Source organism: Mollisia scopiformis (assembly GCF_001500285.1).
Source record: "Mollisia scopiformis unplaced genomic scaffold LY89scaffold_26, whole genome shotgun sequence".
In the NCBI taxonomy this organism is placed as follows: domain Eukaryota; kingdom Fungi; phylum Ascomycota; class Leotiomycetes; order Helotiales; family Mollisiaceae; genus Mollisia; species Mollisia scopiformis.
The window spans coordinates 55,464-80,395 of NW_017263606.1; the positions used below are offsets into that span (position 1 = coordinate 55,464).

The window sequence follows — 24,932 nt, forward strand, 5'->3', positions numbered from 1 at the left end:
AATCAGGAAGTTAATTTAATTCTAGCTTCTCAAGATGCTGGCATCAACAACCAGTTCGAAAGCGTCCTGCCCTCGAACCGATATTGATCTTGGGGTGGTACTGATTTCATGGCTACACGAAATGCCTAGTCTATGACGAGGTTGAATTATCAACGATCTAGTACGACATCACAGGCATTGTATCATACATGACCCTGCATGACATGGCGAGGAAGCAATCTCGCAGTGTCATTGATATCATGGTCTTGAAGGAATCTTACTTGGCAGAATCTCTGAACGTAAATCGTATAAGACATCCCTAGCGTCCGTTGTCGAGATCCATTTACATTCTTCGTTGAAAGAGGTGCTGGAGTATGGTCCGATGGACGACCTTTCACTTATCTGAGAAACTCGCTATATATCAAACTCGCCACCCCTAGAAGCTGAAAAGCACTGGTTAGAAGAAAAATCTGTCACACTGAGGAAAGTCCACTGCTGGACTGAAAATCGCTGTTCTTCATTCGTCAAATTCATAATGCCAAGATAGAACGTCCTCCGTGTCCCGTATCTATGTATTTGTACTCCGTATTCGCTTACTCGTTGTCACCAACCAAGTTCGTTCCTTCTCTCAACCCCTCAACAACAAGATCATGGCCCTCAGCCCGACGGTAGATGTCCTTGACATCATCTGTAGTGGTCTCGAAATGGCTGGTTGCGTCGTAGCTCTTGGAAATGAAAATGTTGTCGTTCACTCCGCTCTCAAGTGGCTCGTAGAGGGGAATAGGGGGGCCCTAATTGAGGTTAGCTAAGCCAAGTGCTAAACAGGCATGCAAAACTCACCATAAACTTCTCTTCGATCTTCCCCAGGCGCTCGAAGCCAGGTGCAAGCTCGAGGTGATGGTTCGCGGTCGTCTCAGCGATGGTGGAGACAATAGCGATATAGTATCCTTTGGGACAGACACTGTGGGCACTAGAGACGACGGCGATGTATATATCTATTGAAATTAGTCTGCTGTATGTCATACATGATAAGATCTGACGCACCGTTCTTGCGTCCGACTTGGGACTGTGGGATGATAAGTTGAGCCGAATCACTGTTGTCGGTCCCGGCAAGGGGATGGTTTAGGATACAAATGGCTTTCAAAACATGACCTGTGACCTGAACCTTGCCTGGAAAGTATGAAGGGTCCGCGAGAATCTTCTTGCACTTGGTGGTGAACTTCATGGGCTCCTCTCCACCTCGGTCCTGCATGGTTGCCTTGATACCAACTGCCTTAGTACCCTCATAGATGATCTCGTCGATGTTGGTGTTCAACATGTAAGTTCCACCGTAGATAGCTGATAGACGTGCAAAACCTTGTGGCAGCTCTCCAAGACCATAGAGAGGGTAGATGTATGGCGACTTTCCGTACCGAGAGACAGAGGTTCCGTAGAGATGAATGCGTTGGATAGCCTCCACAGCACCGCCTTTCTCGTTGATGTAGCTATCTGTCTGATACAAAGCCATTGCATGACCAATGAAATCCCGAGTACCAGCCTCGAGGCCGAACTTATCGTAGACCTCCTTCATGGAGCACGTTCGAATGTTGAGACCTTCTCCGTCAGCATAAGATGACCATCATCAGCTAAGGATCGTATACCATAGTGAGTAGCAGTATCTGCCTCATTGAACGTGCCAACCCATTCAATGAAAGACTTCATTCTTCTCTTCTCAAATATGCCCATCAAAGAGGATCTGAGAGCTTCACCAGCGGTCGATGGCACCTTAGCAACCGTAGCCTTAGCGCCATTGCCTTGTTGTACATAACTTCCAGCCACTTGCTTGAATTCGAGATATCTTGTAACGTCCGTTGATACGAGGATGTTCGTAAGTTCGCCGCTGGACATAAGGAGCTTCGGTACAAGGTCGATGTTCCAGTCGTTCACACGGCCGTACTTCTTCCACGGCTCCTCGCCCTTGCTGTAGTTGCCATATTTCTTGAAGAGCTACCAGAGATCAGAGCCGCCTCCCACACGATGTAGCAACTTACGGCCTCGATATTGACGCTAGCAGCTTCGGCACCATAATGATCGTTTCGGTCCTAGGAATGAACTGTGGTAAGTATCCAGTGAAGAACAAGAGTGCAGGGGGAAAGTTATGTACTCACAATGTGCAGGACTTTCTTGCCCTTGACCGACAGAACTCTATGTACCAGATTAGCCCGCATACCAACTTAGGTCTGCCTTTATGTAAATTACCCAGAAAGGACACATTCTGTCAAACCTGCAAGTGAACGCTGTTAGCCTCTTGATCTCGATGCCCCTCACATAGCGGGGTAGGATTGTCGTTCATACCAGTGCCCATTACCACCACATCGTATTCCTGTATTGAGGATCAGATGTTAGTATAGCTTCTGCATAAATTTGGCAATACATTGAAGCTTATCCCAGGAGCAGCAAGACCGGTTGGCATGCAGATGTGTGTTCGCGGACGAGGACTCGAGACAAGAGCAAAGAGGAGCTTCTCTCCTTGGGGAGTGAGAACCTACAGGCGCGATTTCATCCATATTGGCGATTTGATTCGGGGAATTTTGGGAATTAAGAGAAACGAGACAAGAAGTTAGGTTCGCAGAAGACAAGAATTTGTTGTTCGTTGCGGTCAGGTAGGTACGCTTGACCTGGACCCCACTAGCGGCTTTCGGGACAGGGAGTAAAGCGGTCACCAAACGTTCATGCCAACGCAAAGTGTATCAAAGTGTTGCAAGACCCATTGTGGATCGAAATTTATTTTACATGATGTATGATACAGCTTCATCTACAGTGGCCTTCCGGTAGCTGTTGGGTATACAGCTGATTTGTCCAACCTATGTTACATATTCCCAACGTCATCTCTGCTACGAATCTTCAACCCATGCATATTACTCTCGCAGGCCTTGCAAACTTAAGCACTCGGCGTAGATATTTGTTCAGGCTTCGCTTCCGACTTTGGAGCAGGTTCTGCAGATGGCTCTGCCTCGTGTTGCGTGATCTCGTCTTCGATGAAATCGGTTGGCGTGTAGATAGGGCCCTTCCCAGACAGGTTGATCTCTGGGTCACTCTTTGCAACATTCTCCGCATCCCTCCAAGAATAGTATCTCTCTGTAAGAACTTGCTTGATAGCTCTCTGTGTCCGCCTCACCTGCAAGTAGTCAGCATCATCCCAAACCACTTATATAGTATAAAACTCACAGTAACATCCCGTTTCTCGGATTCGTAGTCGCCGTAACCAGCCTCTATCCTCTTCCTCTCATAAGTCTCTGTAGCAATGCGATTTCTCTCTTTCGCTGATACCCACCACAAGGCGTGCCTAGAAAGCCGTAAATTAGCAAGGTTGTTCGAAAAGTAAGATCAACAGGCCTTTTTACAAGTCCTCCCAACTTTTATGCCTTAATTCCTCCACACACCATGGTCTTCCATGATCACTGTCCTCGTCTGGCGTGTTCATCGGTTTCTCCTTACTGTGAAAGAACTGGTAGAGGCCATGGTCAGGATCCACCTCGACCTTCGAGCGCTTCGATTCATCGAGGACAGGCTGTGGGAGAGGAGTCTTTGACACGGAGACCGGCTGTCGGAGACCAGTGCGTCGCTGGGTAGAAACACCTCGCTCGCGATTGTTGTCTCGCGGGTAGGAGTTCAATGTGCTGGTAGAGAAAGGAGAGCATTGCTGCTTAGGGGCGAAGAGCGAAGGAAGGAGGAACGCCGGGGGAAGTTGATTCGATCTGCTCGATCTCAGAATGCTTCTCACAGCAGGCCGTAAAGCTGTGGACGTCGACATAGTGAGAGGTGCTTGTCGATTCCAATGGAGACAGCTTCTACAGCATATAAATTTTAGCTGCGCCTAAGGCACAGAGCAAAAGGGTTTGGTCCGTGCACCAGCGTGCGCCGAACTAGCTTACATGTTCCTTGAGCTCGACCATTTCACACTTCACATAAGTATGTTCTTATTACACATCGTATTCACACTATGGGCTACAGCAATAAAATCCTGCTTATGTCATTCTAAGAATCAAGTTCATTTTTCAACTTCACACCCCCTCATTCGAGTCTACTAGTCGAGCTCTTCCCAGCATCACTGCTGAACCCGGTGATACCAGGAAGTTCATTTTGTGAAAAGGTCTTTCTGTTCATAATCGTATCTCTTTATTATTAGATGAGCATGTTGTTGATTACATAAGTGGAGCAATTACAACTAAAAATTTGTCATTTAATTTTATATCAGGAGAGCCTTTTCTCAAGCCTCGAAGTTTACACCAAATGTCCCCTTGTCCATATTGAGCCCAGTCTCGTTCCGTTGTAGCAGCCTTAGTCCTTGAAGTCAAATTCATATTCGTTTGTTGCTATCAGAGGGCAGTTGGCAACGTCTCGTAGTGGAGAGTTCAAAGAAAGGTTATAAGTCTGCATTTTGAGGGGAGCTTGCTATTATTTGTGGATAATTGCAGAACACGTGCGAGGACCTGCTCGGGATGTGTTCGTCTTTCTGGGAATGAAGTGAAGTGAAGTTTAGAAAAGTATCATGAAGTATTGAGCAAGAACAGATACGCGTTGTCAAATCAAGCGAAAAAGAGGATGCAAGTAGTGACAGCAGATGGCTAGCTGAGCACGAATATTTGATTTGACGATGAGGTTCTACACTTGAGATCAAACCATGATTCTACCATTAACAATGATGACCGAGTTCAATTCTATCATTCACACGAATATGCAGATTAGTCGTTGTTTCAAACATTCTAGTGAGTGAATAGGAGAATCCATCTTGACTCTCCTGCCGAGTTAGCCGCTCTTCGAGGTCTGTGGTATCAGTTGTAACTTGCGTCGAGAAGGAGCTCAAGATTCAGGTTCCATATTCTAAGAATAGTGAATGGGGCAGAAAATCGATGAAGGCCGTAGATCAACTGTAACCTACCAAAACCCCTAGCAATGCCTACTTTGAACATAAACCGAACCTAAAAATCGACGTTTCGGTTCATGATTGGGAGCAATTTTGGGACATATGAATTTCTAAGGTATTACCTTGAGCAGGTATATCCAAACAAGTATGGATTCTACCAAATCCCAAGGGATCGTCCTGAAATCACCGATGGGAACTCCACCATCATTAACTCGGTGGCGTTCCCTCGGAGTTCTAGCAGAGGTGAGTCTCTAGCAACAACACTGGATTGAACGACTTCAAAGGCTTCATAAGGAAGCTTGGCGAGACTTCCCTCATAGTTCCGGCAACAGTGGCCAGCTTGAGTGTCTTGGTTATCTTGAGCGCCGAAGAGTTGATCATCAAGATCAAAGAATGCTGTTGAGATATTCTGGCGAGTAACGTCAAAAAACAATTCTTAATTAGCCTGATGTCCATCCTGAGCACACACCAAGAAGATGCGCAGTTGTATTCTCGAAATATCAGAATTACCACCAAGTGACTCCTGTGACGAAACTCCCGGCTGGCTTGACACAAGCTCTTGAGCGCTCAACAAAGATGGGTTCTCGATGACCAACATCACTGAAATCAAGATTTGGAAAGTTGACTTTATAGATTTGGATCTCGAGAATTACAACTCTGCTTTAATATATGAGGAAATATACAGAGATTGTTCAAAAAATTGTTCAAAATGCAGGAGTTATCAGGGCGAAAATTCCAAAACCTCCAACACTTGTCTGTAAAATGTAATGGAATTCTCAGACATTTTCAATACGACTAACACTGATTGAAAAGTAAAGATCCCATTGCACTGCAGTTTTTACAGAGAGAAGTGAAATGAAACGATGAGATATGTAAGAAGGCAGGCAGGCACCTTCACATGAAAATCACAAGCACGCCCGGTCTGCCCCCAACATGGAAACAATTTTTGTTGCAAATCGCACCCATCACCCAATTCAACGACCTGCTTCTTCGTCTTTACGCACTCACCAATAACATCTGAATCCCTCCAACCTTGACGGCCCCCATAAAGCAGCAATAACACGCCCGTCATCAAAAACAGAACGATATCTCAGAAAGCAGGCTAAACGTCACGGAACGAAATCGCCGCCGGCTCCGAACAAGAACCTCGTGTTCGACACCGTCAGCGCTGCAGTTATTGGTTCCCAGTCCCAACAAATTTTCTAAACATTTATCAGCAATGATTTTGAAGAGAAAAAATTACCTTGCTTGGCAGAATTTTTTTTCTTGCTTCAGAGGGAGGCAAATAGTGCCTAATTTGGTATGATTATACGATGCTTGTTCCGTCTTGTGTAACCGTTCCTAATGCAGACGACTCAAAATCGCCACCGCCTCGATGCAAAAACTTTCCGACTTCGCACCACATCTACTTGCCACTTGTAAACACGAGGCCGTCTAGTTCTGCCGAAGTGAAAATTGTGTCCGACGTCTAATGTCGTGAGACTGCTTTTCAACCATAAAATAACGGCAGACCAGCCGCCACAGCACCAACAATTCTATGCACAACATACTCGGTTCCAATCTTTGCTCCCGAATTTCATGTGGCAGCGGCAGCACTGGAAGAAAAGGAAGACTTTGCTGATTGCGTGCCACCTGCATACAAAGACACGGCTCGAGATTCAGAAAGCGCTGTTGTTCCGGTCAGTGATGTGAGAGTACCGCCGAAGAGACCGAGCCTGATGACACAACCGAGGGCGAAGTGATGACTGAACTTGTCTTTTGTTGCGAGATCGCTGCAGATGTGGTTGGACATTCAGTGATCATGGCCGAGGAATGGCAAAAGCTGGCGCTTGCAGTAGAAGTTGAAGATGCAGCAATAGAACCACCATTGTAACCTGCAGGCATTGCCGTACCACGTATTGAGGACAACCTGGGACCGTTGTCGCTGGTGGTGCTCGTCTCCCTTCCGAGATCGATCAAAGAGCAGATCTCTCCTGTTCCAGGAATTCAGTACTGTAGATGTAACTTGCGCCCCAATCAATGACAGTCTCGGAAGAAAAACATGTAGAAAGATCTGTTCTCGCTACCGTAAGAGTTGCCAGAGCCGCAACGGCTACATGGAAAAGGGGTGAATGCATGTTTAGCGAGTGATTGACGAAAGATCAATTAAATGAAGGGTATCGGTCGCGGCTGAAGTCTTGCTGATGGAGAATCAATGCAGACAAGAACGAAAGGATCGACATCTATGAAAACGAGAGTGTATAATGAAGCAGGAAGTAGATGTTAAAAATGAAACTTGACGATGAACCATTTTGTGGTAGCACAGGAATTACAGTGTCTGTGTAAGGAGTCGCGGCCGCGAACAATGGAGTGTTCTATTCGATACGATACTTAGCATCTAGTACACGTGAGGAAGAAAACATAAAGATATACAAACCAATTGACAAGTATCTAAGGATTCTTGTAGGTAATTTTTCCGGACAGGAATCACAATGTGACCCAGACACTCTGCGACCTAGCAAGTCTTGCCAAGATCCGCCAGGAGGAGCATTGCTTGACATTCATAAGAGTCATGAAAGTTTAAGAAATTGCTTGAACAAGATCGTCAAAGAAAAAGACTTTGCAATGCATGTCAGGCCCAAAAATCCGGGCAGAGTCAAAAGTAACAAAGTTCAGATGAAATATACTTACCTATCCCCAATTCAATCTCTGAGCAGAACCTACCGTGCATCATCCCACGTTGTCGTCAACGCCCAGCCCACTTTACTCTCGCGACGAGAGGCTTTCTGCACGAGCCATATCATGACTCGCGGCGGGAAGTGGAGATGGTATGGGCCTTGAGGCAGCACCAGAAACCACTCGGGTTCTTTCGTCTCAAAAATCCACAGAGCGGAAACCGCGCGCCTCCCCCAAAAACAAACCACACGATTTTTTGACGATGCGTCCCCGACATGGATGAGCGTCGGGGCATGGTCAAGGTCGCCAGGTCCAGGATTAGGTCAAGCTAGATCAAGCGAACACACCCCTGGGGATTCTGTTTTGTGGTTGATAAGCTGGTCCATGCAGCTGCTCCCAACCCACTTCCACTTGCTTACCCCGGGACAACCTGAGACCCTGCATTTCGTGATCACTATCCACGTCCACCACGTCCTGGAAATATTAATAAGTATCACCGGAATGACGAGGCTTTGGCTCCCAGCCACTCCCTCTATTGTTCCCTCAGCCTCGAATACGTCGGGGAAATGGCATTGCAATCAGCGAATCAATGCTTCCCGCAAGCATCTGGCTGTTCTTCAGCTTGGCAGAGAGACATCTGCAGTCCCAAGAGAGGAAATCCTCCGGCCTGACCAGCGCGCTTGGCACGTTTGGACAGTGAAGGATGGAACAAATGTTCGACCAACATGATGGAGCCTTTGATGATTCGATGCGTGATCTACGGAATGATCTGCACAATATTTTCCAGACGTGAGAAGGTTGAGACGAATCAATACAAATTAGTCGGAGCACACCGCGTTTGTGGTAAGCCGACAAATGACAATGGAAGCAAGATACGGCGTTATGTCCGAAGGGGTGAGGTGTGAAAGAGAACCAGAGGCCAAGATGGCTGAAGAGAAACCCGTTCGAGTATGGCACATTGCGCGGCCTTCGGAGACAATTAGACTAAACCTCGAGAAGAATCATGAAATGGCGCCAGCAGAGCGCAGAGATTATTATTCATCCTTATGAATCGGCGGTAGAAGATCGGTAGATCTATCCCAGGTCGTGGGCATGGTGTGACAAGCTTGCTTGGTCTACAAGCGGCAAGGGAAAGACATAACGAAGACGACGACGCTCGACAGCGACGATGAAGCTGTTGAAACTCTCATTCATGCCGGCCAACCCAGGTGCTCATCAGTGAATCTGAGCTGTCAACCAGGGCAGACAAGAGGAGACCCTTGCAATAGTTGGGGAAGTGGCACCACGGCCATTTTCAGCGCTTTTGAATGAACGCAATCGGGTAGCGGATCTGGACTGCCGGTGGTGTGCGTTCCCAGATAATCAATAATGAAATATTCACAAGAAATTCCCAAAGGATCGTAAGGAGCATTAGCAGCATGATCCCATCAAATCTCACGGCGAGCCGGAAGCCGCAAGCCCTAATCAATCAAAGCTGAGGCGTAGCGCAAGTGATTCAACCCTTGGCCGCCTCGTCGATAAGCTGCCGCAGCCACGGGGTCTCCTAACTGCTGGAACGCTGCTGCTGAACGCTGTGCAACCTGCGTTGTTCCCAGTCAGTCAGTCAGTCAGTTGCTTGTACCTCCGTACCGCCTTCACCTCGCCTCACTCCGATGCGGTGATCTAAAGTGTCGTCGACCGCCCTTCCATGTCCTGGCTTTGCCGCCACCAACAGCACTACCACCACAACGTTACGGCCGATCATCGCTGTCAAGTATTTTATTCTAGAAGAAAAAAGAGGGATTGACTCGTTGCGTGAGTGCCCTGTGTGCTCTTCCCGTCGGGATTTCCACTGCGAAGGCGTCAGGGTCGAGGCTAGTTCAGGATGGCGGGCGTGGCTTTCACGCTGGTTTTGCCTGAGCCGAATATTCGGCAAACCTGCCGATTAGGTTCGCATCGAGGGCAAAGCTTGTCGTCATCGAACGGATGTTGCGAGCGGCACTCGAGATGCTCGAGTCTCGAGTCTCAAGGGGGAAACCAGAACGGAGAGAACTCCTCTTTGTCGTGTGATTTCAGAACCTGTAAGCAGCGTTCCATCGTGAAGACTGAGGATCTTCCCCAGGAGCATCGTGAAAGATGTCGAGGATGTTGGAAGGAGATAGGCACTCTAGTCGAAGCAAGGCAAGGCAAGGCAAAGGCAAGGTAGGGGTCGGAAGTAGGGATTCGGGCTGCAGGAAGAGAAACCTCGATTGGCGGACCTGGAAAAGTGGACGTGAACGGTTGACGACGAGCGAGTTTTGGCAGACTCCTTCTCTGCTCACCTCACCTCTCACCTCACTTCACTCGCGCCCCTAGGTTTCTGCTTGTCAACAACGGCCTTTCTCGGTTTCACTCCCACATCTCAGTTCTTGGCAGCATGGAGGGACGTCGTGGAGGAGTTGTCATTGTCCAGCATGAGAAGTGAGAAGGGATTTGCGCTTGCGAATGCCCACGTCAACAGGTGTTTTGGGGGATGAGCTGTAACAAGCTCGTTCTCGGATTTAGTTGTGCTTTGGAGGTCGATGATTTGATAGAATTTGGAGAGCCAGCTTTCCATCGCTTTTCAAACCGAACGACTGGTGGCATGCGTCATGGCGGCTGCGGTCCCGAACAGCAAAGACAAATAGTTTGGTAGTTCACCTGCATCGGTTTATGCACGCCAGCACCAGCAATAGATCATAGTACGGTAGTCGTCGAATGGCTCGAAAGGAGAAGCTTCATTCAACATGGCCCGGCTAACTAACAGAAAGTAGAAAGGTAGACGTCTTGCAGCACCTAACCAGACCATTCTCTCTCGTCGGACCATGATTGGACACCGCATCTACCGCACGGAGCGGAACTTGCCACGGCCATCGTCGTGAACTGGCACTGTTCTGAGTAATGTGATTGAATGCCCGTCGGCGGTGTCAGTTCATGCCAGCATTATTATTTCCTGCTGGCATGGCATAGCATGAGCATGGCATGGCATGGCTCTATGCCTAGTAGGGGCAGCTCGCCTCCGCGCTGAAAGCTCGGCGAAAATAATGAGCGGGCAGGGGTCGAAGACGACGTTGGCTGTATGAGAGGCCAGCCAGCTCCGTTGCCGTCGGCGTCTGCTTCCTGGTAGTAGGGTACTAGTCCTGCTGATGAAAGTGATGGGATGCGTGGTGAACAAATAAGAATAATAATTCACATACGTACTTAGTAGTAGTAGCTGTATGTTCCCTAGTCAGGCGTGTCGTGCATTTGCAACCGTGAACGCGCTCGGCCCAGGAAGGGTAATGGCTCCAGACGCCAGTGGAAGACTGAACAGAGAAGTAAGTGAGTGAGTAACAAACGATGAAGCCATACACAAAACAGTACATACATACAGTAGAATCTGATAGACTGAAATCTGGTAAACCGAGGACCCCTCATCAAGCCTCTGACCCTCCTCTTGACCCTCGAATTACCCTCGCCAGTCCCCTCCTCAGTAGCTTCGCACACGTCCTCGCATCCCAGCAATTAGTCGAGTCGAGTCGAGTCGTGTCGGCTCGGGCTTCGCTCCCCATGGTGTAAAAGCGGCATGACGAGTCGACCTGACCTGGGCCCTGGTCGGTCTGTTGCCCGCCATCAAAGATTCGTCCGTCCTACCTTCTTGTTTTCTCTCCCAAAGATTTTTTATTTCAATTTTTATTTCCAGAGCCTGGAAGACTCTTCTTGTTTCTCCTTCCTCTCTTTCACCCACCGCTCACTCGACATCGCAGACCTCTCTCCTCACCCACGGCACTCAGCAACACGCTTCCATTCAAGACGGGGCAGATGCGTTGGGGGTCCTCGGCGCGGCTGGTGTGTTTTTGTTTGTGTGTCTGATCCGACCTGACCTGACTTGCCTGGTGGTGGATCGACCGTATCCTCAAAAGTCGCAACCGTCCCCACCACGCGTTTATTTCCCGCCGTACCCTCCTTTCAACCCTCCACTCCCACCGAATACCGTGGACCACTTGGACGGATAAAGTCTCTGGGGATCCACTTTACTCTTTGACAGCATCAACATTCAAGAGCCTCAAGTACATCGACGCGACTTTTTTGCTTTTTCTTTCCTCGACGAAACTTTCGTGTTGGAGCGCGAAATCGTTTGGTCGTGGACTTCATTGAACTGGAACGCGGCTCCCGTACCGAGTTATTCCGCACTCAACCTCTGGCGTCATCAAATCAAGCCCAACGTCCAAAAAAATTTCCTCGACCTTCAACGGTAGTCTAGCACGGCTTGACACTTGATACCGGATTTATCCACCAAGGGCACAGAGTCTGCGCTTGCAGAGATTCGATCATCATCACTTTACCAGAATTGATCGGAGAGGAGAGTTCCTACGTCTTTAGTCGACATTCGATTTGCGATCTAAAAGTCTGGGCACGTCGAATGTTCCTGCGCTCAAGTACATCAACACCCGCCTTCCTTCCCCACTCTCGATTATGGACACTTCCCACTACAACCCGAATGCTCTGAATAACAATTCACCATACGGCAATCTTCCAGGGATTTCTCCACACCAACTCCAGCAGAACTCCAACATCCCCCAACATACGTTACCCCCACTGCAAGCTCCACAGCATGCCATGCAGTCCCTCTACGGCAGCGCACCGCATACTCCACGAACTCCAGCGACCCCGAATACGCCTGGATCAGCGAATCAGATGGGATTCCCCCAGATGCAAGGTCAACAGCAACAGCAGCAGCGTCCAAACCAGATGATGTACAGCAATAACTACCAGCAAGCACCACAAGGCTACCGCACCTCAGGTCCGATGATGAACTCGGCACCCACCGCCATGTCTCATCCGCAACCCATTGCTCCAGCTCCGGCGCAGAATCGATTAGCCCAACCGCTGCGGCCCATGCCTCCAAACGGTCTCCAGCACATGTCGGGCATGCAATCTCCCTACCAGAATAGTATGATGATGCCAGAAATTGATCCACCAACTCACGTTGTGGGCTCTCAAGGACGACGAGGCATTCTTCCCAGTGCTCCGGGTCGGCCAGCTGTGTCGGCAACTGCAACAGGCAAGAATGCAATGATTCCGGCCAAGGATGCTGATGGAAAATTCCCCTGCCCTCACTGCACAAAAACATACCTTCATGCTAAACACTTGAAGCGTCATCTTCTGCGACGTAAGTACCCCAATTTTTCCTCTGAGAATCGGAACTGATTGAGAGCAGACACTGGTGATCGGCCATACATGTGTGTACTTTGCCGAGACACTTTCTCGCGAAGTGATATCTTGAAGCGTCACTTCCAGAAGTGTTCTATCCGTCGTGGAAATCCCACAGGTGCAAGCCACTTGTCCCACGCGCAAGCACACTTGAAGAAGTCGCACCCAGGCCCCCACAAGAGCAGCAACTCAATGTCAAACGAGAATGATCTGATGGGTACCAACGGCATGGCCGGTCAGCCTTCTGGCATTCCATTATTTGGGGTCATTCCCGATGGTAGCGTCCCTGACGCTGGCTCGAACTTGACAGATGAGCAAGCTGAGCAGTTGTCCCGATCGAACAGCATGAAGCAGCTCAGCATGGGTGCGGGACGTGATGGAAGAGGCATGAATGGGCCCGGTGTAGGAGGATCGAATCGAGGTAGTTTCGATCAAGGCTATGCCGGTGGAATAGCCAGCACCATGCCTCCCGGTATGAATACTCCACTGTCGTTCAGTATACCCCAGGGACAAAACACCCACTCATACAGTCAGGGCTATGATTATGCCTCTCATGGCAACGGTTCCACCATGCAATCGCATTCCTCTACCGGACAAGATTGGCCTCAAATGTTCGCCCATAACCAACAAAACAACTTTGTCAACCCCTACAATCCAAATATCTCCACCTCACACGTAGCCATCAAGACCGAACCGTCCCTCAACCACCACGCGAACGGTCTACCAATCATCAAGAACGAACCTTCTCTAAACCACATCACCAACGGTCTCTCGTTCCCCGGCGTTTATCCTGGCCTTACGAGTGGCATCACCAATCCTTCTCAATTCTCGTCTTGGAATCTCCAAAATCACCCCCTAGAAGAGATTTCAGGTAGATTGTTATATTTCTGCTTTCCCAACAATCAGGTCATTGGCCGGAGCAATGACATCAGAAAATACCTCTCTGCCGATAACATTAAGCATTTCTTAGAGCAGTTTTCCAGCTTCCAGGGTCACTTCCCGATCATCCACATGCCAACCTTCCGAATCGCAGAGGCATATGACGGGCTGCTGTTAAGTATGATTTGCATAGGAGCTGTTTATTCCAATCGCATGACTTCAACCCAAGTTCGAGAAATGATGGAACTTGCAAAAGTGGTGATTGAACGCAACTCTCAAGTCTTTGCAGCTGTTTCCAGGGAGCAAACTGGTGACTCCGGATTCGGTGGTGAACTCATCGGCGCAAGCAAATCCGAACTGGAACAAATTACTGCGGTGTTCATGATGCAAGTATTATTTACATGGCACGGCACCCCATTGCAGCGCGAAAAGGCCCGTCGTGAATTCCCTCTGGTTGCTGAGCTTGCTAGAAGAGCAGGTTTGCCCAGACCCATGACGACTACCCCATTCAGCGTTCTCCATCAAGCAAATGTTACAGTCGAGAATTTCAACGCTGCGAGCTTCGATTGGAATGCCTGGGTTGAACAAGAGAAGCGCTCACGCTTGATGTATACGATCTTCCTCATAGATGCCGCGATGGTCATCTATTTCAACTCCTCCCCATTATTTGAGAGAGACGAGATTCGCATTCCACTGCCCGCGGACGATGCTGCTTGGGACGCGCCTTCTGGTTCTGAATGTGCTAGCGCTCTTGGTCTCCATGGTGCCGCCGTTGCCCGAAACAAGAATGTTGAGGGAAGTCGTCGCCCAAAGCAACCTGAAATGCACGCTGCTTTGAAGGCTCTGATGGATTACAACATTCACCCTGGAACTACGAACCTCTACTCGAAATTCATTCTTGTACACGCGTTGCATGTGCAATTATGGACTGCTCAGAGACAAGCATCTCTGCTGGAGTCGGGTCAGCCATTGTCATTCCCTTCCAGTGGCTCGAGTACCCCCATTCTGCAGCATGACTGGGTCAGAGGAATCGATCCTACCGGCAGTGGACCGCACAGCGCCAACACGAGTGGAAGAGTGACGCCTGTAGACTCGCTCAACCATTCATCTCAAACACTAAAGGCTATCAACGGTGCGTTCGATAAGTGGAAGAAGGCATGGGATGATGACATGGCGACTCAATACCCACCTTCGTCTACACAATACCGCAGATTCGGATTTTGTAGGGATGCGGTACACTTCTATTGGCTCGCCAAGTACTTGATGAAGAGCAATCGTGGATTGGACTGGCAGATGGCTCCCGACCAGCGTTTTGCACAAGTCATGAGCATTCTCAAGTCAGTCAAGACTTGGGTCGTCTCTGATAGTGCCAAGCGTGGAGAGGAACTTGGTTCAGTGGCAGACATTGACAAAGATTACGGAACAATGGACCTAACCCTTGACATGGCTCAATTGTTCAGGAAGATGACTGATGCAGACTCGCCCGTTACCGGTGTACATACGAATATTGGAGGCGGAATGGCATAGACATGGATGGGAGGCTACATATTAGAGGATTTGCATTGCGTGAGGGCGTTCTTGCTTTTTATACGTTTCCCATGCCACATGGACATGGTTTGATGCATATGCATCTATGGAAAAGTTTGGCACTTGATTGTGCTCACGAGGTTGGGTCATCTTAATGATGAGCTATTGCATGGTGGTGGACTTTTGCTTTCTAGACTTACGAAAATGCGCTGAGATAGATGGACGTTGCTTTGCATGATGGGCTGTTGCACGGATTTGCTAGTGAGTTTGGATCTTGCCTTGGAGCAAGTTGTGCGTAGAATGTAGATAGCAATGAATAGCTTGCTACTGAGTCTGAAATTTGCATTAAATTAGAACTCCCATTTCTATTTGAGGCAGAGATTATTCTGATGACCCAAAGGCTCTCTGGCCATATGCAGCATGCAAGAACCGTAATACAAGCCAGACTCTTGCTTTTGCCAGGCTCAATATCTAGCTCAGCCTACAGGTTTCTATTTCCTTGCACAGAGAGCTGGCCTCTGGCAGCTTTCCAACAAGCTGTGCCCTTCATCAAGCTCCAGCCTCGACCGGAATCCAGCTTGGAACAGCACACTCAAGACTTAGGATAGATAGGACAGACACATCTTCGCAGACTGCCTGGAATCCCGTCGCTGGCCTCCCTTCTCCCCAATATCATATAGTATCATACCATGTCATTCTCCAGTATTCCTCCGCCACACGCACATCAACTGTCCCCCTTCCCCTCCCTCTCCACAACCGTTATTCTCGGCACCACAACCCCCAGAGCCTCACGATCCTTCTCCGTAGCCTCGAACCCTAACCTCTTCTCCGCGTTATCAGAAATATAGAGACCGATCGTACCCCACGCGAGGAATGCGATGCCGACACCGATTCTCGTCCTCGGTGAGAGGTTGCGGAAACTCCTATGGAGACGAACAGGCGAGATCAGCGATCATGAAACTGTGGAGGAGGGAGGGAGGGAGGGGCGATTGACTCACTGTAGCATGGAGGACATTGTGGTTGTGGAGGGCGAGCACGAGGCTGTGAGGTGCAGATGTCGTTTGATGTTTGGAGAAGAGCTGGCCTGGCGAATGAGAGGAGCTCGGTGGATCTGGATGCGAGGTTCGGAAATGCCCCGCCCGCTCGCCTTGTGAGACTTCATTCTTTGCCTTGCATTCCTCAGCTCAGTTGTCTCGTTTTATCTTCAGCCTCTTGGGTACGGCTTCTATTTGTTTTTCTTTGTATATATATTAAAGAGGTGAGTGCGTGCCTTGAGTTTATTTGTTTATGTGTCGCTTGTTGCTCTCAAAGTTGGGAGGTAATAATTCGCATGATGTCTTTGCAGATTGAAGACCGGACATCCTCCCATTCTGTGCTTGAGGAAATTCATATATTCGCACACCCTTCAGTTTTTGATTCTTCTTCTTTGAAAATTGACAATTCAGCAGTTGATTTTCCTTCTTCAAGCGACGATTTTATTGCCGGGCATTCTTTGAGCCATTGGGGGCGTAAGTGGGACATTCAACCTATTCCCTTTGCGAATCAGAGTCTAGTTCAATTTGGAAACGGCGGTATATTAAAGGTTAGTATTATCATCACTTGCAATTTGATACAATCTAGGTTATCGTTTGAGAGTCTTCCCAGATTTATTAAATCAGTGATTTTGTCCCATGTGTCTGTTGACTCAGCTGACTTCTCTAGATGGAGAACTTGCCTGTTGAGCTTTGCAGAACCATACTTTCAGTCAGTACTTCAACAATAACGCCTACGTATAACTATTGATGCTTGCAGTTCGTCGACATACCTTCCTTGAAGAACTTTCGCCTCACGTCAAGATTTTGGGGAGGGTTAGGAGAAGATTACCTTATCTCTCCCACGTTCTTTTCTCTCTCGTACCGAAATGACATTCATCGTCTTACTACTTTAGCCAAGAATCCCAGATTCCGGCTCAAAATCGAGACTCTAAGTTTCCTCCATGGAGAAGTCAATGAGTACCACGCTCGGCACAACACCTACTTCTTAAACTATATGCAAGACCCCGATATCCGGATGGATATGCAAACCTCTGTCTGGTCTACCTATGCCGATCTCCGAGCACAGAAAGAGCGCTACCTACCAACCGCTTGTGACAAGGACGCTCTGATGGAGATCCTTAGCCTCTTACCGAATCTCAAGACCGTTGAAGTCAGTCTCATGACGTGTCCATTCCAAGAAGATGAGCATCCGGAAATGCTAAAGGAGATTTGGGGCATTCCCTCAACCAGACTTATGCCAAGAGTCGCAACGACAGAACGCTTTACCAATCTCGTCTCAGCATTAGCCTCGAATATCACCATTGCCAGTATCAAGTCCCTCTCACATGACCGTCTACCTTTTGAATTCTTCGCCCAAAGACCGGCTACAATCCATCACATGTCAGGGGCATTCCGATCCCTGACGAGCTTGTCCCTAGCGATCGATTACAGCGATATGCCAAACAATCTGCACCAGACCCAAGCCTTCCATAACCTATCTCTATGCATGCGCTCTGCCTCGCAGCTCCAGACCCTGGCTCTGCAATTCATGGGAAGGAGGAAAATCGATATTCGGGAGCTCCTTTTCACCTTCCGGGTCAGTGACTACGAGTTCCGGCATCTCGAGACCATCGCCTTAAGAGGAATTACCAGCACAGCTGCTGACCTCGGGACGTTCCTCGTGAAGCAAAAGTCGCTAAAATCGATACAGCTGGGAGGTTTGGGACTCAAGACTAGACATCAACCTCCGAATGGAGGTGTTCATCTCAGCGAGGGCTCGTTCAAGGGTTTGTTTGAGAGGGTGAGGCGTAATTTGAATTTGGAGAGCTTGAAGGTGCAGGGTGATTTGGTTGGGCAGCAGAGTGGTGAGAGGTGGGTGTTGGAGAACGTTGAGGATGAGAAGGATCTCTGGGAGTTTGTCATGGATTGACACTTTTTTTGATCTCTCCAAGTCGTACTTTGCCTACAATTCAAAGCGTTCAAAGCGATGTTTGTTTAGGCACTCGGAACATGATTGTTGTCACATCAAGACGATAACATGCCATTATCATACACATTTATGAAGCCCGTTATACTTCATATTCTTTACTCTATGGGATAGATCGCAAAGTTGGCAATCTGGACAGCATACCCTCTGTATTACCCTCATTACAATAGATGTAGTACTTGGGGCGTTGTAGTTCATGACTGCGTGAATGTAGTGTTCGAAGCTGGTCACTTCCAGAGGGACGACAGATGTCCCCTGTTGGTAAGGGGAACACCTGGAAGGGCTTATTATCTGAACAAACTCAGCCAATGCACAGAGTAAAGTATCATAAAGTAGATCACTTTTCTCGGGGATATATAAGCTTTGCTAGAAATAATTGTCCGCGCCCCGAATAGAACAACATGAAGAGCCTATAATTGGTACGCTTGTCCGTTCGCATATCCTCCTCCTGCAAAGAAAGCACAGATTTGAGGCCCAATCGGCAGCCCAGCAATGTGTTCCTTCAATGCAGCAACGAAGTCCGGCTGAAAATCCTTCACTCCGTCTTTGTCGTAGAATTGAAATCCCAACTGGTCGTAATTTCGAAACTGTAATAGCGGTATAAGCCAGGATTGAGGATGGGTCTCAAATTCCGTTCTCCAGAGACCTGCTGAACTGTGGTGGGAAGCTTCATTTGCAATCTCTTCTACCCATCATTAGTATCAAGAATAGCAACTCCTATCTGATTGGTCCTTGGAGCTTACTCGCAGTAGGACATGCCATTGCTACCTCGAGCCGTGGACAGCCTCTGTATTTGAGTTCTGAGATAGTGACATCCCAACTCGTGTTCCCACGACCCACTTGCCACGTTCTATATAGCCTGTCCCTATTGTGGGCGTAATAGCATCCAGAGTAGTAGAAGTGTATTGGTTCTCTGAGCAGATGTGACTGATCATTAGGTTTGGGGTACATGCGCAACTTTGTAGTAAGTCAGCAAATCCGTACTTCGAGGACCACAATAAGAGCAACTGTAAGTGCTATCCTGTCCAAGGCTGTCTAAGAATTAACCTACCGATTTTCTGTCCCACGGATTGCTGTAATAATTGCAGATGGATTGCCAAGGATCAGCCATGGCGACTCCGTAGAGAGGATAAATTCGCCCAGTCAAGGAATAAGGAACCGCTAACTTTAGATGAGTCACAGACGCTCTGATATCTTCATCAAGACCAAAGAGAAAACGGTCTGCGGTGTTAAGGTCGGAAAACTGGAGAGCGTTGTTCGACAGCATTGAGTCTGATGCGGGGAGCTCTAGGTAGACTTGTCTGCACACGAGACTGATGCCATGGAAGTCACTCGGCCCGTCTGTAGAGCAGTTGATATGGTCACCTTGACCGGGTGGACATGCTGAGCTATGAAGCCCGGCTTTACAGGCGTGATAGAGGAACTTGGCTCTCTTGGGGCGTCCCGGACGACGGCGTTTCGGACTATGTGCTTCTGTATGACTGACTGTTCCGCGGATTAGCACTTTGATTGGTCCACAGAGGCTGCAGCTGCCTGTTTTGGGGCGACAAGGACAAGTTGCGAATCAAGGTATGCAGAAACCACACCTCCAGCCCAAGAAGATTAACAGATCAGAATCAAGAAAAGCCTTACTGTGAATGACCTGACCTATAACAGCTTCTTCCCAAATCTTATCACGAATTTCTCGAGGAAGTGTGAGGAGTCTAGACTCGCTTTGAATCTCACAAGCTATTCTATGAGTTTCTTCCTGTTCAATTCTGGCTTCCTCAGCTTTGGCAATCTCTGTGATTTGTCAGTGTGGTTCTTGCAAAGATGGTCCGAACTGGAGCAGAGGAAGTTGATGAACATACGCTTCGGGAATTTCTCGACTAGAAACTGATCAAGCGTCTCTAGAAGATGCGGGTCATCAACGAATAAGGCGTCGATTTCTTGGTGCAAGGCACGCATAGGGTATGGCTTTCTTGCCCAATATGCTATTTTGTCGTTGAGCACCTTCAAATAATCATCGCGATGCCACTGTGCTCCCCAAATCTGTACGAATTAGGCATCGAATGTGCAATTCATGAGGAAATTGTAGAGAAGTTCGGAACTACCTGAAGTTGACGAAGCAAGGGAGTCATTGCAAAGAACGATTTTGAAGCAATTGTGAATAGAGATGGAATGAAATTGCTCGGACAGACGACCTTTCCTGCTTTTAAGGGGAGAAGAGTGGAGTATAATAAGGCACAGCAAAGGAGGCATCAGCTGATAGCGCGATGTTCTCGCGAAATGTAGCCCCACAATTTTAGGCACCCGAGGTAGCCAACGAGTAAAGAAGGTGCATATGTTCTTCAGAGGAGTTGTTAAGTTTTCACAATCAAATTTGATTTAGACGCCCTATCATTCTCAAGTGTTGACTTGTTCAGATTGCAATTGGAAGTGGTCTTGTTCCATTGAAAACACTATATAAGAATTAAGCGAGCTCTTCAAGACCTCTTGCCGAAAGTAGCCAAAAAAAAACAAAGAACAACAACAGATAGAGTGATAAACAAAGCTCGAGAATTACTTCTTCAGAGCGGCAAAAAATCCGGTCTAACCTTTCGAAATGGGGTAGCCATGAAAAACTTGCTCGGTGTCGTTTGCAGTTTTGGTCGCGATCGCTCATTCGTATGCGGGCCAGGCGTTAGTTTCCCTTTCCACCTCTTAACCCACGGTGACCTGAACCACTGACCTAAGTGGCATGCTGCTCGTGGGTTGGCAATGATTTTGCTTATTTTAACTTATACACCTTGAAAAATTTGGCGCTAATAAGGCGAGGCTGCTGCAGACGCTAAACAGTTGAAGCTTGAGATATCAATTGAATCAGATAAGGATAAGGATAAGACTCGAGATTAACTATATTGAAATTATTATCTAATGCTCTGCTATGTGCAAGATGCGTCCCTAATCTTCAAATATCTGCCTTCCAATTTCCACTTCTCTTCAATATCGGCGTATATGAAGTACCTTGGAGGTTTTACTGCCAAAAGTGCAGAATGATTGTAAGAATCGAAGTGCCATCCATCAGCGTCTTGCTGCTTATGATCATCGGATCTGTCTGCGTATGCTCAAGCTTGCTGCATGTAATATTTTCCCCTCTCAAGATCAAAGGTTTCTGTGCTACCCACATCACTACCGTTCGTGCATGTAATCGTAGGAGCACTTCCTTTGCTCGAAGCCCGCGATCCTTTCTCGAACGGAAGTACCTCGTTACTCTCGGCGTCGAAGACAACAATGTCCATATGTGGTCGCTTTTGGAGACGTTTAGGGGATCTGGTGAAATGGTCGGTTTGGCTGGGAGAGAAAGAGCCGAACATTTGTGGCAGGTATGTTGAGAAGAAGGGCTTAGTGGCTGGTATCGAAGCACATATCTGCTGCATGTCAGAAGAAACATTTTCTTGGAGATGAGCAGACATACCATTCCGATGTAAAGCTCCATTGCAGCAGTGATCCATACCGGGTACGAGGCCCAGGTTTTGTCCCATGTCTGTGTGACAACCCACATGAAGTATGTGCGAGCGATACCGGCCCCACATGATATGAACCCGAATGCAAAGAGTAATATGATCAGAAGGGTTTGCTTTAGCGGAAGTTGAAGACACCAGACTGTTCGGATGGGGAGGACAACGGCGAGAAAGTCTGTGAGAGTGTTGATGACCCCCGCTACTAGGAGAGAGGATGCCTGGTTGATACAATTGGGTTGCGGATCCGGAGTAACTTTCCAGTAGTCCTGAGGTGGTCTGCATAATGGAAATCAGTAAGGTATGGCTCGATCGGTTCAGACATAGGCTAAAAAGAATACGAACCTGCACTGGAAAATCACAGTTATGCAGAAAACGCTTCCTTGAGTAGCAACCACTAAAATACCCAGTAATGTTACTCGTCGCCAGAAAAGTGTTGAGCTTGCCAGCAGTCTCCGAACAAGCATCAACATCGAAAGCTTCGTCAAAGTGCAGGCAAGAGCAAAGGCAAGTTGGGCACCGAGAACCATCTTCAATCCAGTTGGGACATGATCCACAGGTATATCGTACTGCAAATGTTAGTATACTGAAAACTTAACCATGACGAGTCATTACTGAATGCCTAATCCATAAGTACTTCGCATCTGCAAGGACGCTGATGATAAAAAAGATCGTTGTCGGAACCTGATCGGCTTAGTCCAGCAGGATGAATGTTTGTCAGAGGGACATACAATAGCTAGCAAAATGCAGACGTCGTCAGCACCGAACACACATTTCAGAGATGTTCGAGTGAAAATTCGAATTCCCATGAAACATAGCAAAAGAGAATATAGAACAATGTTCAAGATGATGTTAGCATTCCCCCGAGTCACCGGATTGACAAAGTTCGACGGCGGAAAAGACTTGAGAACACTCTCTGGAGGCAGCTGCATGATCAAGACTTGCAGCTAGAAAGACAAGAGAATTCAGGGTCGCAGGTTTGCAATCCCAAGCAGAGATGGGATGGCATGCTTAAGGCAACTAATGCAGGACAGAAAGTTAATGTCCAGCGCATCACTTGGACACCGTCTTAAGCCATCGTTTGCAAGTTCCCGCATTCAGATGGCTTTGACAGTGGGTATCTTGAGTTTTGTATGTCTGAGCGTAGCAGCTTTGAAGGACGATTCGGTACGGCTTGGACCTTTGAAGACTATGAAGATCTCCTGTGTACTGTAGGCTGTGTTCATCCAAGCCGCCCCACGGACCTTTTTGAGTCCAAGCGCACCGGGTTATAGGAGCTATGCAGCAATCAGCTCACCCGGCTGAATCTGGATTTCACGCATTTTATTAGCCACATGATCGGCTGCCGGGTTATGAAGAGCAAGTGGGCCTTGCCGTTGCTGCAGCTGGCTAGATCGGATGAAGCTTGTGTTGGTATAATTTGCATTCTCACAACTCGAGTAATCTTGCACACAGGACGGCGGGATAGAGGAGGCACTTGCCCTTATTCGTGGAGTTGCCTCCAATGTCCTGTGGAGTGATGACATTTTCATCAGTCATTTGCTGACTCAAAAGATGGAAACCAATGATGGCCTGAGACAAGCGAGGACAAAACACGCAGACTTTCAGAAAATATAATATCTCAACTTTATCTTTCGGGAAAATGCTTCGTGGGCTTCGTGGATGCATATGCCATTTGTATTACAAGACTGCAACTCTCGTTACTGTGGTATCTAATTAGCTTTCTTTGCAAATTCCACCCTCAGGATCAAATGCTTGAATCCATAACCATCCATTTTCTCGCAAGCCTTTGCAGCATCTGTTCTTTCCTGGAAGCTGATGAACGCGAAACCCTTTGCAAGCCCTGTTTCTCGATCCTTGGCAAGGAAGACTCTTGTGACACGACCGAAACGCTCGAACATGTCTCGCAGCTCTTGCTCCTCCGCCATCTCCGATACCTGTAATTCGGCTTTAGCAACAAGTCATCTTTAGAAAAGAGCGGGAGACTTACGTTTGTGACTCTCAGCGTTGACTCATCAGAGCGCTCGAACTTGCCACCACCCATTCTATCACCGCCACCAGCAGCACCATTTCGAAGATGTGGGGGTACGTATGAGCTCTTTCCTGTTCCAAGTCCACCGGCAGCGTCGGCAACATCTGCAGGGCCAGCAGCAACGTCCGCAGAACCCTCCTCTCCAACTGGTGCCATAGTATCCTTGAATGGACATCTTGCAGTGAAATGCTCTCCGTTACAGATACGACATTTGACCTTCTTATCTTTCAATTTGTCCTTCATGCTACCAGCCTCGGTCTTCTCCTCCTTGGCATCCTTGCGCCAGTTCGTGCTCGGTCTGAATATAATGTTCTCTGACCATACAATCAGTAGTTTGTCATAAGAAATGGATTCGGGAATATTTACCTCCAACTGAGGTTGTGTCTGTAGCTGGTCCTGGAGCATCCTTCGCAGACAGACCAAACTTCGACCATGACTTCCGCTCAGCAACTCTTGGGTTGACTACTTCCTTGTGTGTTGTGATTCGAATTCTCTGGGTGAGCTTCACCTTCTTCCCCTCATCGTTGATCTTCCACGAGGTCTTTGTGATTGTGCCGTCTTTATTGGTGACCTTGGTGGGCTCTGGAAGCGCGTTGTCGACGACGGAATCATCGAGATCTTCATCATCGGCCCAGTCCGGGCGGCTAGAACACTGTCAGACTCGTCTTGAAATACGTGGTAATAGAAAATGTACTCACTTTGCGACCTTCGACATTTTTGGCGGGGTTGTTCTGCTTTGTGTTTGTGCTGAAAAATCTGTAGAGTTTGTAGATCGTTGGAAGTACAAAATCCGCGAAAGAATATCCGTCTAGATTCTTGATTCGAAGAGGCGCAAATTCTCAAGCCTTCGATGTTGTTCTGAAGCTGGAGGGGCAAATTTAGAGTCCGTCTTCAAGAAATAATCAAAATCTCGCTCCAGTGCGGTAATGATCACGTGTAAAATAGTCTAACCGCTTTAGATCTTTTACAATTCCGCTATGCCCAAGTCATGAACATCTTGCTTATTGGGTCTTGCCATGCATAATATGCAAGATGGTGGAAACAACTGCTCCTTTATTGCATTCATTACGCAATGACCTTGCTCTGGCCGTGCTCCTGCTCGCATCATAGCGGCCACTTGCTGCAGCCTTCGCGCTCAGGCTGAATTGGGGTCGTTATGACTTGTATTATATCTTCTTCAAAATTCAGGGAGAGTATCTTTGAGGCGGAAGATACACATGATCATAGAGGTCGATAGAGTTGCTTGGGTGGCTACTAGATAGTACAGAGGTCCTTACAGACAGAG

The 24,932-nt window shown here is 48.0% G+C and overlaps 9 protein-coding genes across 9 annotated transcripts; 3 read left to right on the forward strand and 6 right to left on the reverse strand.

The window, feature by feature from the left end:
- Window positions 1-297: 297 nt before the first annotated feature.
- Window positions 298-2,622, reverse strand: LY89DRAFT_689525 (secretory pathway rab GDP dissociation inhibitor). The gene is made up of 9 exons (XM_018215921.1): window positions 2,508-2,622; window positions 2,314-2,341; window positions 2,218-2,242; window positions 2,127-2,163; window positions 2,010-2,060; window positions 1,620-1,965; window positions 1,024-1,572; window positions 820-974; window positions 298-770 (listed from the first exon to the last, which is right to left on the reverse strand). The coding sequence occupies exons 1-9, from the start codon at window positions 2,523-2,525 to the stop codon at window positions 573-575; spliced, it is 1,407 nt and encodes a 468-aa protein (XP_018064591.1). The 5' UTR covers window positions 2,526-2,622; the 3' UTR covers window positions 298-572.
- A 93-nt stretch (window positions 2,623-2,715) lies between these two features.
- On the reverse strand, window positions 2,716-3,802 carry LY89DRAFT_689526 (54S ribosomal protein L4, mitochondrial). Its single transcript, XM_018215922.1, has 3 exons — window positions 3,363-3,802; window positions 3,187-3,304; window positions 2,716-3,136 (listed from the first exon to the last, which is right to left on the reverse strand). Exons 1-3 carry the CDS (start codon window positions 3,770-3,772, stop codon window positions 2,900-2,902), a joined length of 765 nt encoding a protein of 254 aa, XP_018064592.1. The 5' UTR covers window positions 3,773-3,802; the 3' UTR covers window positions 2,716-2,899.
- Window positions 3,803-11,601: 7,799 nt separating this feature from the next.
- On the forward strand, window positions 11,602-15,549 carry LY89DRAFT_689531 (uncharacterized protein). Its single transcript, XM_018215923.1, has 2 exons — window positions 11,602-12,689; window positions 12,738-15,549. Exons 1-2 carry the CDS (start codon window positions 11,993-11,995, stop codon window positions 15,134-15,136), a joined length of 3,096 nt encoding a protein of 1,031 aa, XP_018064593.1. The 5' UTR covers window positions 11,602-11,992; the 3' UTR covers window positions 15,137-15,549.
- LY89DRAFT_254681 (uncharacterized protein) lies at window positions 15,332-16,154 on the forward strand. Its single transcript, XM_018206229.1, has one exon. The coding sequence runs from the start codon at window positions 15,526-15,528 to the stop codon at window positions 15,742-15,744; it is 219 nt and encodes a 72-aa protein (XP_018064594.1). The 5' UTR covers window positions 15,332-15,525; the 3' UTR covers window positions 15,745-16,154.
- LY89DRAFT_723501 (uncharacterized protein) lies at window positions 15,620-16,298 on the reverse strand (the record flags this gene model as incomplete). Its single annotated transcript, XM_018218824.1, has 2 exons — window positions 15,620-16,059; window positions 16,135-16,298. 2 exons carry the CDS (start codon window positions 16,296-16,298, stop codon window positions 15,861-15,863), a joined length of 363 nt encoding a protein of 120 aa, XP_018064595.1. The 3' UTR covers window positions 15,620-15,860.
- Window positions 16,299-16,837: 539 nt separating this feature from the next.
- LY89DRAFT_700775 (uncharacterized protein) lies at window positions 16,838-18,079 on the forward strand (the record flags this gene model as incomplete). Its single annotated transcript, XM_018217145.1, has 2 exons — window positions 16,838-16,879; window positions 16,928-18,079. The coding sequence occupies 2 exons, from the start codon at window positions 16,838-16,840 to the stop codon at window positions 18,077-18,079; spliced, it is 1,194 nt and encodes a 397-aa protein (XP_018064596.1).
- Window positions 18,080-18,312: 233 nt separating this feature from the next.
- LY89DRAFT_254763 (uncharacterized protein) lies at window positions 18,313-20,536 on the reverse strand. Its single transcript, XM_018206230.1, has 6 exons — window positions 20,230-20,536; window positions 19,987-20,167; window positions 19,769-19,918; window positions 19,188-19,621; window positions 18,880-19,093; window positions 18,313-18,821 (listed from the first exon to the last, which is right to left on the reverse strand). Exons 1-6 carry the CDS (start codon window positions 20,254-20,256, stop codon window positions 18,547-18,549), a joined length of 1,281 nt encoding a protein of 426 aa, XP_018064597.1. The 5' UTR covers window positions 20,257-20,536; the 3' UTR covers window positions 18,313-18,546.
- A 462-nt stretch (window positions 20,537-20,998) lies between these two features.
- On the reverse strand, window positions 20,999-22,843 carry LY89DRAFT_689534 (uncharacterized protein). Its single transcript, XM_018215924.1, has 5 exons — window positions 22,347-22,843; window positions 22,231-22,299; window positions 21,961-22,184; window positions 21,573-21,894; window positions 20,999-21,525 (listed from the first exon to the last, which is right to left on the reverse strand). The coding sequence occupies exons 1-5, from the start codon at window positions 22,545-22,547 to the stop codon at window positions 21,223-21,225; spliced, it is 1,119 nt and encodes a 372-aa protein (XP_018064598.1). The 5' UTR covers window positions 22,548-22,843; the 3' UTR covers window positions 20,999-21,222.
- Window positions 22,844-23,250: 407 nt separating this feature from the next.
- Window positions 23,251-24,535, reverse strand: LY89DRAFT_626663 (eIF-3 RNA-binding subunit). Its single transcript, XM_018211115.1, has 4 exons — window positions 24,346-24,535; window positions 24,014-24,291; window positions 23,606-23,961; window positions 23,251-23,552 (listed from the first exon to the last, which is right to left on the reverse strand). The coding sequence occupies exons 1-4, from the start codon at window positions 24,360-24,362 to the stop codon at window positions 23,328-23,330; spliced, it is 876 nt and encodes a 291-aa protein (XP_018064599.1). The 5' UTR covers window positions 24,363-24,535; the 3' UTR covers window positions 23,251-23,327.
- Window positions 24,536-24,932: the final 397 nt, after the last annotated feature.